An 18,276-nucleotide genomic window follows, 5' to 3' on the forward strand; every position below is an offset into this window, starting at 1 on the left:
TGCTATCTCTAGAAATTAGCTAGCTTGGGGGAATCAATCTCTCCAGGACCAGGGCCCCAAATGCCAGAGCATAAAAAAAAAAAAAAAAAGAGAGAGAGAGAGAAAAGAGTCAATGTGTGTGTTGGAGTGTCCTTGGACTGTGGCTTTCCCTGGTCTGCTTATTTGCTTATTCCATTACTCCGTCTGCTTTCCACTTCTTTTTTTTTTTTTTTTTTTAAGCCATAGCCTGTATATCACCTTTTCAGGAATCGTAGTCAGAGAATAAGCAGAGATTAAGCCCCTCCTGCATTCAGTCTTCCCAGGTAGCCCCAAATCCCCCCAGGGCAACACTTAGGTGCCCTGAAGTGCCTCCAGGAAGGAACATTTTGCTGCTCTGAATCAGACACCCTTTGGGGCCTTTTAGTGCCCCTGCTCTGAGCATCATCTGTCCTTTAGGGATGATGCATGACAGTCAAATGACAGGAGGAAGGGTAGAGTTCTTAGAGACATGGGTTTCCGTCACCTCAGCACTGATTTGATCTCTCTGTGTCCCACTGTAGGCTGCGCCCCTCTGCATTCCCACTGCACTGGGATTCCTCAACTAGAAGTAAACTGTCACTTTAAAATAAAAAAAAAAAAAGCCGCCCAATGACCTTCCTTGGGAACGCGTTGCTAAGCTGGTGTTTTCCTCCTGAGGCCTGGCTGCAGCTTCCCGGGCTTCCCAGAGCAGCCCAGCCTCGCCCACACTCGGCCCTTCCTGGTCTAGAAGATTTGGCGGCACACCCAGGCCATCTCCTCCACTTGCCTTCCATCCCAGAAAGCAGAATCTGCAAAGTGCCTTGTGTAAAGTTGCTTAAGGTAAACCAGTTTCTAACAGGACCAGGGCTGCGGCTGGGAGTTCTGCATTCTGTCTCTCCATGGCTACTGGGAGATGGAGAGTGGATTGAATTAATTGTAAATGGAGGGGCTCTCGTCACTGCTTGCTTTTGCACTTTCTGGAATAGGAATGTAGAGCATTACAGGGGCGGCTTTGATTTTGAGGTGCTGTCTGGTGTCTGGCTTGCAGGAAACGTAAATCCAGTTAATCACAGTCACGTGGATCCCTGAGTGGAAATCCTCTCTGACCAGCACTGTACAAAACATTTGCTGGGTTTTGCATTTCTGGGTCTTTTAGTTCAAATTGGTTCAAGTACTAGTTATGGGCAGTTTCACTTTTCTTGCCATTGGGCCGAGAAAGGACTCGGCCACAGGGCTGAGGATTGCGTGCCTGCCAAAAGACCTCAGGAAGATTCCCTGGCCTTGGTTTCAACTGATTGTTCCCCTTTGTTGCAAAGAGGTGCTAGGAAAAGCTAATAAAGTCTACGGGGAAATACACGTCTGCTATCACATTTTTTATAAAAATTTTCTGCCAAGAAATTCACTGGCAGAGTGAAATATTGCTCTATACATATCTCCTAGAGCTCATTTATAAGGTCACTCATTCAAGTATTTATGGAGCATCAACAATGCACCAAGCCATGGCTTAAGTTGAGAGTGTGCAAAAATGAATTAGACTGGGTCAGAAGCTGGGGGTTTGCTGGGAAGACAGCCCTATAAACAGGTAATAAGAAGCACAAGGAGCTGAGTGCCTTCAGCAGTTTGTGGGAAGGCTGAAAGCATTGGAGCAGAGCCGGCTCCTGCCAGGGAGGGGCTTCCAGCACTTCAGTGGATTAGCATGTGCCACACAGCCCAGCACACATATGGTACATGCATGCTCTGAATGCAGTATAGATTAAATTCATCTGATTAAATGATTCTACAAAACTATTTATCACTAACTTTATGCTTTATAAAGCCATGGCTGGAATAACTTACAGAACTTGATAATAGATTCAAAAGAGGTGCATGTGACATCTCCTGTCCTCTTCACTGTCCCCAAAGTTCTTTTTTTATGACAGAGGGTTCTGTCCCCTAAGCTCTTTTCCCTTCCCACTTATTTCTTTCACATCCCTTCTCTACTATCACCTTTTCTGACTTGTGTGTGTGTGTGTGCATGTGTGTGCGTGTGTGTTTGTGTATTTGCTGGGAATTGAACCCAGAGCCTTGTAGTATACTAGGCAAGAGCTCTACCACTGAGCCATAGCCCCCTACCACCTCTTCTTAAAACCTACCCAAATAGAGAGCCTGGTCCTCGCTAGGCATTTTTCTAGACATCTATCACTGAGCCCCTATAAACCAGTCGCCCTTCAAGGGAGGAAGCAGGATCACAATTCTAGAGAGAAGCAAAAGCATTGCTCTAAGACCATGTGCTGCTCAGTAGAGCTCGCATTTGAGCACAGGTACATAGAATTTTTTTACAAAGGTCTCACTTTTTCTGTAAACCCAGGGTTTCACTGTAATCAGAAAATATATTATTATATCAGATAATATACAATGTTGTCTCTTTCCAATGCTGTCATTCCTTTCCCTGCCCCCTATAGGATTCCCAAGAGGTCCTCAGGATGAAGCTATAGTCTGCTGATGACCCTTAGGGACCATCCATTTGATAGGGACCATCCATTTGTTCTGATGATGGTGTTAGTACTTCCCTTGAAAAATGTTTGGTTTTCTGCACTGAGTGAAATAAATCATTGACCTAACATAGCCTAAGCCCTTTATCGCTTGTACAAAGCTTCACAGCTTTCAATGGTAAATATTTCCAGAATAATAGACTAGCCTAGAGTAGTTACTAATAACATAGCAAAAGTAAGATTAAATGGTGAGACAGAGGTGGCAGCAAATGGGGAGGATTTTGGATCACACTCTTGAGGTCAAATTCTTATTTATTTATTTATTGTAATTAGGTATATATGACAACAGAATGCATTTTGATTCATTGTACACAACTGCAGCACAACTTTCCATTTCTCTGGTTGTACACGATGTAGCGTCACACCTAGTGTAATGATGTCCATCTCATTCCACCATCTTTCCTGCCCCCATGCTCTCCACCCCTCCTTTGCCCAATCAAATTCTGAGTGTGACATTCAATAACTATGACCTTGAGCAAATCCTAAAACACATCAGTCTTAGTTTCCTCTTGTATAAATTGGGGCATGTACTACTAAGCCAGCAGAGTTATTGTAGGGAATAAAGAGGACATATATCTAAAGAAAGCACAAAATAAGTGTGCAATAAATTACAGGTGCTGTATTGATGTTGCCAATAAGAATATATTAATAAGTGCCCAATGCAAACAGTGATGATAAGTGGCATGTTAAAGTTGAGTGGTGTTGATTTATCTCTTCTTAGCAACAGTGTTCATGAGAAAAATAAATTCTGGTGTCATTTGATTTCCTTAGAAACACATTCAAAGGTAATGATCAGGAAAGAATGGGTAGAAAAAAACAATCCTGATACATTTTTCACATCTATTTCTTTCTTCCATGTGTAATATATTTATTTAGAGAGAATCAGTTTTTACGTGCTAAAATACTTCACAGTTCTTTTTTCTTTTCCAGTTAATAATGACCAGAGCAGTTTATTGAGAGCTTTCTTTTCCTTTAGCATTCCCCGTTCATCTGCTATTGATTACCCTCTCAACTTTTTTTTTTCCCCCTGATCTAGTTTCTCATTTCTCTTCTGGTTTTCTTATCGGTGCATCATAGTTGAACATAATGGTGAGGTTTGTCGTTGCCTATTTGTAACAATATAATTTGGCCAATATCATTCCCCGGTATTTCCCCTTTCTCCCTTCTGCTTTTTATACCTTGTGAGGAGTCTGTGTAGAAGACAACAGAATTTCAGATCCTTTCCCTTTTCCATGCTAATTCCTCGGGAGGGTCCGGGAGACCTTGAACACCTCAGACAAGCTGCTTACCTGACCAAGTCCTGGGAAGATTCCGGGATATTAGGCCTGAGCTTGGTGTTCCTCCACGTGTTCTCTCATAGCACCAAGAGGAAAGCTCTAAAGGGTTCCAGAACATGGCCATGAAGAGGCAGCCAATCAGTAGTAACTTAGGCATTCATCAGATAAATATAAACTGAGGTCTGTGCGTGTGCTGTGGTCCAAGGCTCTGGGTGTAAATAATGAAGAAAATACTGTTTCTGGCTGGTTACAAACACATTCTAGTGGTGATAGGCAGATGCTAACCTGATTCTCATGGTGGGTAATAACAGGCGGATTTGGGTCCCTCCCTGATCTCATCTCTTTGCTTAGGAAAATGAGAACCAAGATCAAGGGCAGAGGGTGAGCAGGGATAGAAAGGTGAAGGTGTAAGGGAGAGAAGGTGTGATGTTGTCCTTCCAGAGCTGGATTCCAACCAAGGTCATCTGACTTCAAGACTGTGTGCCCTGAGCCAGGGTCATGGGGGCAGGGGAGTCTGGCATCCCCCTTCTCCTCTGGTGCTTCTTTCCACCAGTCCTGGAATCTGCAAGTATCCGGTGGACAGAAATTCTTCTCCGCCTAAGGTCTAATGCATATGCATTGATGTTAAGAACAATATGTCATTGACTTCAAAATGCCTGACTTCTTCATTGTTCTTTCTCTTCAGAGATCTATCACAGACAAAATGAATTCCAGGGAAGAAAAAATAAAAATAATTTCAGAGGTAAGTCATTACTTACAGGGCCCCTTGGGATGTTTTGTATGAGGAAGTTAAGGCCGATAACAAGCATTTATCACATGTGTTAGAAGAAAAGCCTTAGATAAATTAAATTTAACTGAGTTTGAACAAAGAACAATTCATGAGTAGAACAACCTCAGAACCAGAGGAGGTTCAGAGAGCCCCCTGTACACGTGGGCAGGCAGCATGTAAGGACAGAAAATGGAAGCAAAGCTTGGGAACAGCTTGACTCGTCACAGCTCAGGTGCCTTAGGTGAACATGGTCTGATCACCTGAGCTTAGCTGCCATGATGGTTGTTACAAAAGTACCGAGGCTTTCAATTAGTTTACATGCTAAGGTGGGTTGTAGTTTGTCAAGTAGGGACTCAAAGTACGCAGGTGTCCTCAGACTGAATTTAGTTTAATTGAACACACAGGCATGAAGTGCAGAGGTGGGTAGATGTGAGGCCAGCGTCCCTGTGGGCACTCCGGGTCTTACCTCCGCCTGAACACTCTGAAATTAATTTGACATCATTTCATGAATTCCAATCCACCACAGCTTAACTTACTACCTGTTTCCGGGGCCCAGCTCTGCCTGAAGCACCTTGATTTCCTTAAGAATTCAGAATGAAGGTAACAGTGATAGATCATAATGCTAATAAAACTATCCCAGGAGTCTTGCAATTTCTGACTCGTGGTGTACAAAAACAAACTGCCAAGACCAGAGAAGGAAAGCTGTGTACACAGTAGACCACTAAACGGAAAGACAGTATTCCTGTGTCCTTATTTCTCCACTGGCTGAGGGGCTCACCATCTCGAGACCACAGAGACAGAAATGCAGACAGTGTGCTGTCCCCTGTGCAGTGCATTAAAACACACGAGGGAGCTCAATAGAAAACCTTGCAGATTGACTTTAAGCAAAATATCAAGCACGAACCAACCACATAAGTTTCTTCATGTGTACAACAAATATATTCTCTGCCTTTTGTCCCTGGGGATAAAGCAGTGACCCACATTTCATCTTACTAGAAGTCCTATGGACAGTTTGTCATTTGGTCAAGGATTAAAACATTAGAAAGGGAAAGATGACCTAGATTTCTCACAAGTCCGTTCTCGGCCAATAAAAATTTAGAATTGAATCTAAAACCATACTTACACACCTTGATGTTATCACCACCTTACAATCAAACGGGTGAATCATGGAGCTAAGAATACTCCCCATCTGGTGAGCCCTGAGGAAAGGAGGACAGAAAGAGGTAAGGCCTCTACACAGAACTTGAGGAAGAGAGATCCGTCACATGCACTAAGGAAAGCCCCAACCTAGCCCATTCTCTGTGGGGGTCTCAGCTCTGTTCTCTGTAACTGAAGTCCACACCTTCCCTGACCCCAAGAGCCAAGGGAAGTGAGGAGTCACTGGGGCCTGGCCCAGTGAAATTTGAGACCTTATATCATATCATTAAAATCCAGGTTGTGTGTTGCAACTTTGTCCCAGTACAAAAACAAAACATTTCCCAACTTTAGAAAGCGAAGATTCATAAGTTGGGGTACCAGGAAGAGAGGTTCTAGGACTGTCTTGCAGCTTCTTGTTCACTTATGCTCCAGTCTGCCAAACTCTAGAATAGAACAGGAAAAGCACTTTAGAGCTTCCAGTTGAACACCTGATGTCTAAAACCTCAGAAAGCATAATGTGCAAAAAAAGAGAATGACATTTACCATATTCCCTTTTCAAAGAGCTCTGCCAAAATATCCTCTAACTTGGGGCTTTTATAATGATTTACTACATTTTTACTTCTCCCCACGTGCTGGTGAAGTTGGGAAGCAGAAAAACCAACCCATGAGACTCTCACGTCTGTCCTGGGCTATGGGTCTCCATCCTTCCTGGCAGATTCCTTTGTCATCTTTCTTAGAATGTGAATTTTTAAAGTGGGAAGCGTGTTTTCTTCTCTGTGCTGCCAGGACCTGGAACACAATAAGTGCTCAATAAACGTTAATAAGCATGAATGGGGGCCTGTGACCATGGAAAACCCTACACCACCTCATTCACAATCACTCAGTTTGGATACAAACTTTCAAGACAGGTCTCTGGTGAAGGGTGGACAGTGTTGGCTACTTAGATTGTTAACCGTTCCTCCCTCACATTGAACGTGAGTGGATGGAGGCCCAAGGTCAAGACCATGATTTGAAAAGCACACCCCTCTTTCCCTCTCTTAACACTCTCCTTCTCTTCCCTTTGCATTTTAACAAAGGAGCTCACTGCAAATGAGGAGGATGTGGATGTGGGAAGTCGGAAGAAGAACCCAAAGGGTCAAAGACCAAGAAAGAAACGGGTAGGAAGTGAAGAGAAGCCCTGTCTGCATGTTGGTGCCCTTGATCAACCTGCCTGGGCCCCACCAGGGGGCCACAGAATCTTCCCAGGAAAGGTGTCCCTTTTGGGGTACCAATTTGGGGCCCACTCTGGAGAACAGTGAGACAGGGATGCAAATAGATTGTCCAGTGTACAGGACCCTGGCAGGAAACTTACAGATGGGTGATCCTCATAATCAGGACATGGTCCATACTCGGAGATTTTCCCTGTAAGTTTCCTCCAATCTCCTGAGAGAGAAGTCTAGAAACAGGGAAGCAGCCCATCATGTTAGTGTTGTTGCTGAAGGCCATAAACCAGCACAGGCGGTAGATGGCAGTGCAGGATTACAGATCTCTGGGAACTCCCTCTTTTTCCAACTCCAAGCCCGAATTCTGCTTCAGTCTGAGCCAGAGGCCGATTCCTGTCTCTCCGCCTGCTGGCTGTCCCTCCCCCACCTCTCTGCAGGAGTTCCCTTCTTAGGCTGGGAGCATCCCCAAGCAAGATAAGCCTTTTCCAGGTAAATCAATTCCCTTGGTAAGGCGCTGCCCTCCTCTGAGAAGGGCAGTAGGGAAAGGGCTATTGTGGATGAGACACTAGCCTGGAACAATGGAGAAGCCAGCCTGGGAGGGAGGGAAGGGGAGCGCCATTTTGAGCCAGGAATCACGTGATGGTGCTGCCCAAAGAGGGATGGACAGGGGAGGTGGGAGGCACTGGGAGAGCTAAGTCAGGGAAGAAGGCTCCCCCCTGGCTCCCCCACACCCCGCACACCACTCTGGCGCCGCCTGCCCTTTCCTGCAGGCTGGGATGAGCCCTACAGGGGCCGGCGGAGAGGAGATGCCCAGCCCACGTGGCCAGTCTCTGGCCAGTCTCTGGCCACTCTTGGGGACCTGGGAGACTTTCAGCCAGATCTGCACCCTGGAGCTTTAACCCTTTCCTGTGGATTGAGCCTGCTGCTCTGTCCCTTACACCGAGGTGGCAGATGAGCAGAGTTCAAGTCTTTGCCGTAGAGTCAGAGGCACAGGGAGCTTGACCCAGCAGGGCTTAGGCTGCCCACTGAGCAGGAGGAAGGGGCAGGGATGGAGAGGGGCATCTGCCAGCCCTCGCCTGCCCCGCACTGACATGCCAGGCTTCCGGCTTTGTAGGTGCGATACCTTGAATTTAACCCATACCACAGCCCTGAATGAGGGCTTCCTTAAGAAGCCTCGGGTCCACCCCGGGTCATCTATTTAAGTCGGAACTGCTGTGCTTTGTTCAATGCCTCCCACACGGTGACATTTTCCTTCTTTTACAGATGAGAAAGCCATGCTTTTGCCCAAAGTCCACAGCCAGGCTGTCTGGTGGCAAGCCCTGGCTTGTCAGGCCACAGAGGCAACATTGCCAACTCTGCTTACTTGTTCTCCTCCCCCGGGGAGTTTGGGGAAGACAAAGGAGGCTATTCTGGGGGCACCCAAAGTGGGGACTCAAGATTTGCCACAGGTTAGCCAGTGACACTTTAGCAGCTGTTTCTAATCTGTTTGAAGTGGGGAGTGGATTGTTTGATTGTGATTTTCTGCAGAGTTCTATGCATTTTGCCTAGAAAAGGTGAAAATAATCATCTTATTTGGGGATACCCTGGTAATTTATAAAATACCTCCTGGAAAAACTCAGGGCTGATGCTGCTTCTTTGGGGGTGGGGGTGCACAGTGCCTTGGGGGTCAGGTCTGAATAGTCACTAAGGCCCATCACCTCACTGGTAACCCATGGCATCCCAAGCGAGGAACTAAGCCAACAAAAGTCCTGGGCATCACTGAACCTCTGCTCTTCTGTTCACAGTTATCAACTGCTGGCCCCCAAGAAATGGTGTCAGAAAAATCCCATGTTGACTCCCAGCAGAAGCCCAGGCAGGAAGAACCCGAGACTGGCCTTCTGAGCATGCCAGCCCGGCGGGGCCCACGCAGTAAGTGCTTCCCCTTCTCCATCCATTCAGCTGGGACTTTTTAATTGCCTCCTGGAGATGCACAGTCACTGCCTGTCCAGCCCACTTTGCCACAAGTCTGTGGGTCATTTTGCAGGTCAGCATTTGTCTAGGAGACAGGACACACAAGCTTGGAGACATGTTTCTATCAGCAGGTAAGTTAGGAAGCATTGATGCAAATAGCCATGGTGCAGATAATAAAATATGTAGACATTCAAAGGAGGGCGACACAGGGAGACATATACGTCAAGCACGTGGAACATGATGGAATGTTGGAAGAAAGGAGGGAAGAGCCGAGCCCTCAGTGACCTACACTCATCCCCTGCATACTTGCCCTTCCCCTTCTAAGAACCTTGGCCTGTATATTACAGTATTTGCTCCTCTTGTGCAGGGAACATTATCTGCTCATTATAGGGAAAGTGATTGCCCTTCCCTCTTGCTTTTCATGAAAAGTGGATTAGACAGGAGGAGAAGTATGGTATACTTTTTGATCGTTACATAATTGCTACACTATTTCACTGTGGCAGAGCTGGGGAATAAAGTAACTTGGAAATTAGAGGGTTTGGGAGTAAATTGGTCTGAAATCCAACCCTAAGAAAAATGTGGTTTTAATCTGAAAGCAATGATACCATGAGAGCTGTTAGGTATTAGTAAAAGCAGAACCAGAATTTATCCCATAGAGCTGTTTCTTTTTCTAAATGCTCAAAATTGTTCCTTATTGAAGATTACAAGTGTCTCAGTTTGGTCTCTTTTTGGGAGACCCTACATGGCAGTCTATATCATAGACAGGTGGTTTAAACTATAAAAATATATTTTCTCATAGTTCTGGAAGTTGGAACTCTAAGATCCTGATGCCAACAGGGCCAGTTTCCAATGAGCAATGGTCACCATCTTGCTCTGGGCTGACAAACCCTCTTCTTTAGACATGTATCACAATGCAGGGGTTAGCTTTTAGTCTCATGAGAACTCCAATCCGGTCATACCAGAGCCCCACCCTTATGAGCTCATTTGACTTTAATTACCTCCTATAAGCATATCTCCAAATACAATCACTGTGGGGGTAAGGGCCTCAACATAAAAATTTGAGGGAGATATAATTCAGTCCTTAACATAGCTATTGGACATTAAGTAGTTATTGAGGTGGCCAGTAATAAAGGCTTTACTGTTATGAAAAGTTAGATTCTTATTTCTAAAACGGGGAGGTGGGTGCTGTGGTACATGCCTATAATCCCAGCGACTTGGGAGGTCAAGGCAGGAGGATTGCAAATCTGAGGCTGGCCCGGGCAACTTAGTGAGACTCTGTCTAAGGGCTGGGGATGTGGTTCAGTGATAGAGCACCTCTGTCAATTCCCAGCACCAAAAAAAGCAGGAGAGACAGAGAGGGACAAACTCTTCACTATGATCATGTGAGTGATTGTGAAGATTAAATCAATAAAAGGATATAATGCTCTAAATATTATGGGGCATGAGATAAAGAGTAATGAAGTGTCTTAGAAGAAGAAAATCAATCCATACATTAGTCAAAATTCAAAGCCTTTTTCTGATTTGGAGAATGGCAAGGTATGGAGTTTCACTTGAGACACACCTACTTGAGTCAGGACCTGACCAGTTGGTATCTAGAAAGCCCTGAATATGGCTGAAAGCTCTTGCTGACTTGGAAGCACTGGTGGACTCAGCTGCAGAGAGAATATCCTAGGAGGGAGGAGCGGAGCACTTGACAGATAAGAAGCCTAACTTCTGAGCTTTGGTTCCAGCATAAGGGAAGTTCTCCATGTGTTTATCACACAGCTGAGTGAACGGCAGTCATGATGCAGCAGTTAAGTCCAGTGGCTTTGGCCTCAAAGTGGGTACCTGTCTTACTCACTCAGCCAAGATTCCTCCCTAAACTTCAGTTTGTTTGTAAAATATAAGCAGCATGTCTCAACACCTACAGAGATTTTGTCCCATTGGAGGGAAAGAGAGATCACAATTGAAATGAGTGAGATAAATATATCATTGCAGCTGATGAGGCATGCTCTGGAGAAAGGTACAGAATAAGCTGGCCAGGACTCGGGTGGGAATGAGAGAAGAATGGCTACTTATAAAATTAAATGAGAGATCCTGTGGGGAGGATGGTCCAGGAGTGGCCATAAAGCAAGAGTGTGCCTGGTGTGTTTCAGGAACATCCAGGAGACAGGGAATGTTGAAGGAGAGTGAGCAAGGAACAAAGGAGGAGGGGACTTGTACCCAGTCCTGTGGGTCCTTGGACTTTTAATACAAGTAGATGAGAGTTGCTGGGGGGTTTGAGCAGAGGACTAATTTGATCAGAACCAAGGTTGAAAGTTGCTGTGGTAAGAATAGAGTTTGGAAGGAGCAAGGGAAGACAGAGACGGAGAGTGGCCAACAGCAAAGATCCAGGTGGGAGGTGTGGGGAAAGCATCTGGGCCGCTTGTGGAAGGGGCAAAGGAAGTGGGGGAAGCTGGGTATTTGGAAGGTAGAGCCTATCGGGTTGGCCCTACACTGAACAAGAGCTGTGAAAGGAAGGATGACCTGATAGTTTTTGACTTGAGCAAGTGGGAAATGGAGTTACCACTTATAAAAGGAAGGACAGATGTGGGGATAGAAGTCAGAAATGCACATGCAAGGTTTGAGATGCCTGCTGGACATCCAGTGGACATGGACATACTGACGTAGGGAGCTGGTGGCTGGGGAGAGGCAGGCGCTGGAGAAGGCTGCCCTGACCTCCCATCTAGACTAGCCCTTTCCCACCCGGTCATACAGACTCTGTCCTCTCACCTGCTCTGTTTTCCTCTGGTGAGCACACCCCCTCCCGGGAGGCTCCAGTGAGCTTCTTGTGTGCTGGTTATCTGCTCCGCTGAAATGAAACTCCCTGAGAGCAGGACTCTGTCTCCTTGTGTCCAGGACTCTTTGATTGTGTCATCTTTGAAGCACGGAAGCATTTAGTTTGATGCAGATCTCTTATCCATTTTTGCTTTGGTTGCTTGTACTTTTGATGTCATATTGAAGTCATTGTCAAATTCAATAACGTGACGCTTTTCCCTTACGTCTTCTTTTAGTAGTTTTATAGTTGTATGTCTTATATTTGGGCCCTTATCTACTTTTCATTAATTTTTGTATATGGTATAAGGTAAAAAAAACTTATTTTGCATGTGGATAGGCATTGTTGAACACTGTCCTTTCCCCATTGAGTGATCTTGGCACCATTGTTGAGGATAAGCTGACCATACATTCAAGGGTTTATGCCTGGGCTTTCCATTCCATTCCACTGGTCTTATGTCTGTCTTTTGCTAGTGCCACACTGTTTTGATTACTGTAGTTTTGTAATATGCCTTAAAATCAAGGTGTGCGAAACCTACAACTTTGTTCTTTTTTGAAATTGTTTTAGCTATTTAAGATCCCTTCTATTTCTTAAAAACTTCAGGATAGATTTTTCTATTTCTGCAAAAGAAATGCCATTGTGATTTTGATAGTGATTGCATTGTTTTGGTAGTATTGACATCTTAACAACATTAAGTACTCTGACCCATAAATGTGCAATGTGTTTCCATTTGTCTGTCTTCTTTAATTTATTTCAGCAAAGTTTTAAAGTTTTCAGTGAACAAGTCCTTCACCTTCTTAGCAGTTTACTCCAAAGTATTATTTTTATTTTATTGTAAATGGAATTATCTTCTTATTTTCATTTTGGGGTTGTTTATTGTTGGTATACACAAATGCAACTGATTTTTATGTGTTAACTTTGTATCCTGCAACTTTGTTCAATTCATGCATTAGTTCTAACAGTAACAAGGTTTTTTTGTGGATTCTTTTAAGAGTTTCTATATATAAGATTATGTCATCTGTGTGCAGAGATAATTTTACCTCTTCCTCTCTGGCGTGGGTGACTGAGTTTTGTCTTGCCTCATTACTCTGGGTAAGACTTCCAATTCTATGTTGAATAGACGTGGTGAGGGCAGTTATCTTTGCCGTGTTTCTGACCTCAGAAGAAAAGTTTTCAGTTTTTCATTGACTGTGTGATCTCAGCTGTATGATCTTCATGGTCCCTTTATTATACTAAGGTAGCTCCCTTCTAGTTCTAGTTTATTGAACGTTTTCATCATGAAAAACTGCTGAGGTTTGTCCAGTGATATTTTTTTCTGCACCAGTTGGAATCATCATGTGGTCTTGATGTGAATTCTGAAAATATATGTATTGCATCAGTTGATTCCATATATGTCAAACCTTCCGGCACTCCTCCTCTATTTTATGTTCAGGGGAAGTTGCATGTTTGCCAGTGAACCTGCCAGGAAAGGCTTGCTTCCCTGGGCTGGAGCTAAGAGTCTATAAATGAATCATGAGGCTTTTTCTCATAACAATCCATAAACACTGTTGCCTACATTTTCTAGATAAAACTCCAAATTTAGTGCTCCCCCAGTCCTAACAAGAGAGTTTATATTCAAAATACTGAGAAAGGTATGGAACTCTAATTTATCTGAGACTTATACTACTGAGAAAGGGCGTTAGGGGATAAACAGACCAATAGATAGGCAGGCAGACAGATAGATGCACAGATCAATCTGATAGCCTTGGACTCTTGAGAACTTAAGACCGCCTTCTGAGCTAGGCAGCCGTCTGGCAGGCACCCTGCTCAGGTCTTCACATGTACTTTGCTATTAATTATCAGAACACTCCTGTTCTTAGGCATTGTTTTATAGTTTAGGTGATGAGGGTCCAGAGACCGTCAACAGCTAGAAGTGGTGGATTAAAATCCAAGCCCAGATCTGTTGACCTCCAGAGCCCACGTTCTTGCTTGGTGCAATGCAGGGTCATTCTAGACTGACAGATTTAACCCTGGTTGATCGTACCCACAAAAGACACAATGGCAAATGATACAATGTGGTTCTCAGCGACCCGAAGGAGACTCAGTATGAGACATAATTCAGGTAAGAAGTTTCACAAGATTGTCAATCTGACTATCCTTCATTTTTCTCCAAAAGATTGGCACTCAGGCAGATTATTGCTCTTTGCTTCCCTAGAATTGCCCCATCTCTAATGTTTTTTTGTTTTTTTTTTTAATTTTTTTATTTTTTTGTCTTATCCTAGCTACTCCTCTTAAATAAATCAAAGAAAACATGCTGTCCCTTTGGAAAGCATGCCTTATTCCTGGGGGGCCCAGCAGGCCCTGTGCTCCCATGCCCCTTGGGCTATGTGAGTATCTGAAGTCATCTTGAGATCCGTGCCCAGCCCTGTCCCACCACCACCACCAGACCTGAAGCCCTAGAGGCCAGAGACTGCCTTTCAACTCTGCCTGGCACAGCACTGATGTGCAGATGGCGCTGCACAGTACATGCTGGGTGAGCTCAGTCTCAAGCCGGGCCCTCTGCTCTTTGCCCCAGGCCCTGCCCTGGTTCAGGCGTGTGAACTTGCCACCCTGAACAGCGTGCCCTTACAACCAAGTCGCCACCTGGATCCAAAGGTTTGTTTCCTCCTTTGACTCTTTACTTCCCAAACCTATCTTGGATCTGGGCTGCCCCTCAACACAACCAGCCCAGCTGCTCACCTTGAATTTGTGCCTGTCTGTCACACTATGGCATTGCTACAGGTCCAGTATTGTCAGGGTCAGGCTGCATTCAGAAACTGAAAGGCCAGTATCACTGACCATGTGTTCTCCCACATGGCACCAGACTCATGCCCAGAGGTATCATCTCCCCGCTGAACAACAGCACAGAGCTCTGCTGTGGAAGCTTTGGCTTCTCGTTTTCTAACCAAACACATATAAAGTCATAGCATCCAAATAAAAGCCTCTCACTAAACATGTCCTAGTTCCAAATCAAATAAACATCTAGTTTACGAGTATACACATTCCCTCACAGTTCCATCTTGTACCATCTCTTAAGGGAATAACCATCAAACGCTAAGTAGTTTCTTATGAACATAAATTTCTTCATTACTAACATCTGTTTTCCATTTATTCCTGTTAGTGTCTCTGATTAAAGTATCTTTTCAGAGCCAATTTCTCAGTATTGGTTGAAAAGAAAGTTCAGAATCCAGTGAAATTTGATGTAAATGAAATGAATAATTGACTTAGTTTGCTTACTAAAAGTCATCAACACCTGGAGAGGCTGACCCAACACACAAATGTAGTGAAGTACACTGTGAGAGTCCAGGAGAACAGCCTGAGTTGCTGGGTCCTGGGAGTTGCCCTGGAGTTCAGCAGCTAGAGAACGGGAAGAGCATTCTAGACAGAGGATGCCCACGAGGGATGCAGGAAACATCACAGTTAACCAACGCATGTGTGAATAAACATTGCCTAGTATCTTTAGTTACAAGGAAAAATATGACTTACATTTCACTCTAGTCATAACTTCAATTCCCTGGCCTCCTTTCAAAAAAAAAAAAAAAAACTTTCTTCAAATCAAAATGTCTCTAGACTCATCATTTCCCATTTTTGTCTCCAACCCTTTCTTGAATGCACTCCAATCTAAAACATCCCCACTCATGCACCAAAAATGTTCTTGTCAAGGTCACCAGTGAATTGCCCACTTGCTGAATTCCACAGTCAGCTCTTGGTCCTGATCTACCTTAGTTTCCAGCCCCAACAGAAGCAGCTCTCTACTGCTCCTGGCTTTTTACTTTGCTTCAAGGGCTGCACCCACCTGGTGTTCTCTCTTCCTCCCTCTCACTATGGGTGGGTCTTGCTCACATCCCCCCACTCAGTGATGGAGCACTGCAGGCTCAGGGTGTGGCCTCTTTATCAACACGTTGTCATAGCAAGACTTAAAATTCTTTCTGTACACTGACCAGCCCCAAATTTTTCCAGCCTGCACCTTTTCTAGCATAAATATGCAACATCTACTTTGCATATCTAATTAGATAATTCATGCTTTTAATAGCCTGATTGAGGTAGCCTTATACATCATAAAATTCACTAGTGTGAGTGCACACTTTAGTGATTGTTTGTAAATGTATAGGCTTTGGCCATAGCATTACAATGCAATTTTGTTAGCCCCAAAAGTTCCCTTGTACAATCTCCAATCCAACCCCTAGCCTTAGACAAACACTGATTTGTTTTCTATCCCTAAAAATGCCCTTTCTGGACATTACATGTAAATGCAATCATATGTTATGCAGCAATTTGCATCTGGCTTTTTTACTTAAAATAATTTGGTGGTGATTCATAAATGTGGCATGTGTCCACATTTCATTCCTTTTTATTGCTGCACTGTATTCCATCTTAAGAAAATAACACATTTTGTTTATGTACTCACCTATTAATGAACATTTGGATTATGTTCATTTTGGTGCTATTATAAGTAGTGTCACTATGAACACGTGCAGCTTGTCTTTGTATAGCCTTATGTTTTCCTTTATCTTGGGAAGATTCCTAGTGGTAGACCCTGGGTCATGTGATAAATTTGTGTTTAATTTTTTTAAGAAATGGTCAATCCATTTTCCCAAGTGGCTGCTTCATTTTACTTTCTCACCAACAGCATATTCCAGTGTCTCTGCATCCTGTTCCACACTTGGTATCATCTAACTTTAACTACATGGTCCCTTGTCATGTTCCAAGACCCCCAATGGATGCCTGAAACTGCAGATCGTACTGAACTCTACACTGTTCTTTCCTATACATGACTACCCATAAATAAGTTTAATTTGTAAATTAGGCACAACAAGAGATTCACAATAACTAATAATAAAACAAACAATGTTACTATTCTATAATAAAAGGTATGAAAATTCCCTCCCTCTCAAAATATCTTATTTTTCTGTAGGTCTCAGCAAACTCAGCATATGATTTTTTTCTTTCCTTATTAAGTCAGAACTTTCACCTTTGGCACTTAACAGAAGTATTTCCCAGCTTCTCTTCAGCAAGTCTGAATTGCCAGCATCACCACTCTTGTACTTTGGGGTCACTGTTAAGTACAAGAAGGGTCACTTGAGCACAAGCACTGCAATGCCATGGCAGTTAATTGGACAACCCAGATGGTTACCAAGTTTAAAGCTTAACAGGCTGGTAGTGTATATAGCCCAGATACACTAGGCAAAGGGATGATTCATGGCTTGGGCAGGAGGGAGCTGGATGGCGTTAGATTTTTATCCCACTATTCAAAACAGTGCACAATTTATATATCTTAAAATTTATATCTTAAATTTTCCATTTAATAATTCTGGACTGTGATTGGCCACACATAGCTGCAGGTAAGGAGGCACCACTGTCCAGCTTTTGAGTAGCTACATAGTGTTATTTCTTGTGCTTTTAACTTGCATTTCCCTAATGATCAATGATTTTGAGTATTCTTGATATTATTGTTGACTGTTTATCTTTTTAATAAAACTTCTATCTAAACTTTTTTGTTTGTTATACTATAAAGCTGTAAAGAGTTCTTTATATATTCTCGATACATGTACTTAATCAGGTAAATAGTTTGCAAATATTTTCTCTGAGTCAATGGTTTGTCTTCCCTTTTTCAATAGTGTTTTTGAAGTACAAATGTTTTTAACTTAGATAAACTCAAATTTATTTTTTATTATACATCATGCTTTTGGGTTGTAGCTAAAATTCTTTGCATAACCTAAGGTCATGATTTTTTTTCCCCTATGTTTTTTTCTAGAAGGTTATTGTTTTAGCTCTTAACATAGTTAGGTCTGTCATCTAATTAGAGATGACTCAAATTTGACTCAGCTGAATCTGAGCTTCTGATTTCCTTCTCCCAACACAAATTTGTTCCTGCTACAACTTCTCCACCTTACTAAATGAATATTTCATTTTTCTATTGCTTGGGCCAAAAGCTCAAGAATCATCCTTGACTCCTGTCCTTTTATCTGCCCACATCAAATCACCACCAACACCTGTCTGCTTTTCATTCCTGTGACCAAAATGCCTGACAAGAACAACTCAGTGGAGGAAAAGTTTATTTGGGGCTATGATTTCAGAGATTTAGACCATGGTTGGTTGATTCCATTGCCCTGGGCCCAGGGTGAGGCAGAACATCTTGGCAGAAGGGCGCAGCGGAGGAAAGCTCCTCAGTCCATGGAGCCAGGGGACAGAGAAAGAAAGGAGCAGGGGCTACAGGAAAGATGGACCCTTAAGGGAACACCCCCAGGGACCTGCTTCCTCCAGCCACGCTCTTGGTCCATTCCAATGGGGTGGTCTGACTGGGTTACAGCTGTCCTCATCTAATCAGTCACCTCTGACGATTCTTGCATTAACACAGCTTGTGGGGGACAGCTCATATCCAAGCCATGACAGCAGTGCTCCACTTTCAGAATAAATCTAAAGTAGGACCCTCTCTCACTACCTCCACCACTAACTGCCACCCTGGTCCAAACCACTCTGTCTCTCATCTAGAACAAGGCAACAGCCTCCTGACGGACCTCCTTGCCCTTATTCCTTCATTCTTTCTTCTCTCTCTCTCTCTCTCTCTCTCTCTCTCTCTCTCTCTCTCTCTCTCTCTCCC

General features: G+C 43.8%; 1 protein-coding gene and 1 long non-coding RNA gene across 15 annotated transcripts in view; one reads left to right on the forward strand and one right to left on the reverse strand.

The window, feature by feature from the left end:
- The first annotated feature begins 656 nt into the window (after window positions 1–656).
- Cc2d2a (coiled-coil and C2 domain containing 2A) overlaps window positions 657–18,276 on the forward strand; it is a 99,100-nt gene continuing 81,480 nt past the window's right edge. For 9 of the 12 annotated variants that reach the window (XM_048784209.1, XM_048784211.1, XM_048784214.1 and 6 more), the window contains exons 1-4: window positions 657–837; window positions 4,491–4,547; window positions 6,788–6,868; window positions 8,698–8,821. In XM_048784209.1, the coding sequence (XP_048640166.1) occupies window positions 4,509–4,547; window positions 6,788–6,868; window positions 8,698–8,821 (244 nt within the window). In that variant the 5' untranslated portion in view covers window positions 657–837; window positions 4,491–4,508. Of the gene's footprint in view, window positions 838–4,490; window positions 4,548–6,787; window positions 6,869–7,264; window positions 7,403–8,176; window positions 8,362–8,697; window positions 8,822–18,276 lie in introns of those variants that run through there. The other 3 variants (XM_048784215.1, XM_048784216.1, XM_048784218.1) reach the window with 3 other exon arrangements.
- On the reverse strand, window positions 849–7,277 carry LOC125610935. Of its 3 annotated transcripts, XR_007341027.1 has the most exons (5): window positions 7,063–7,277; window positions 6,255–6,500; window positions 6,090–6,154; window positions 5,702–5,773; window positions 849–4,494 (listed from the first exon to the last, which is right to left on the reverse strand). It is a non-coding gene; the product is annotated as an uncharacterized LOC125610935 (long non-coding RNA). The 3 variants fall into 3 exon arrangements; XR_007341026.1 differs by having other exon boundaries at window positions 5,702–6,154; XR_007341025.1 differs by having other exon boundaries at window positions 849–6,154.

This window comes from Marmota marmota, unplaced genomic scaffold (genome assembly GCF_001458135.2).
Source record: "Marmota marmota marmota unplaced genomic scaffold, marMar, whole genome shotgun sequence".
NCBI classification, from domain to species: domain Eukaryota; kingdom Metazoa; phylum Chordata; class Mammalia; order Rodentia; family Sciuridae; genus Marmota; species Marmota marmota.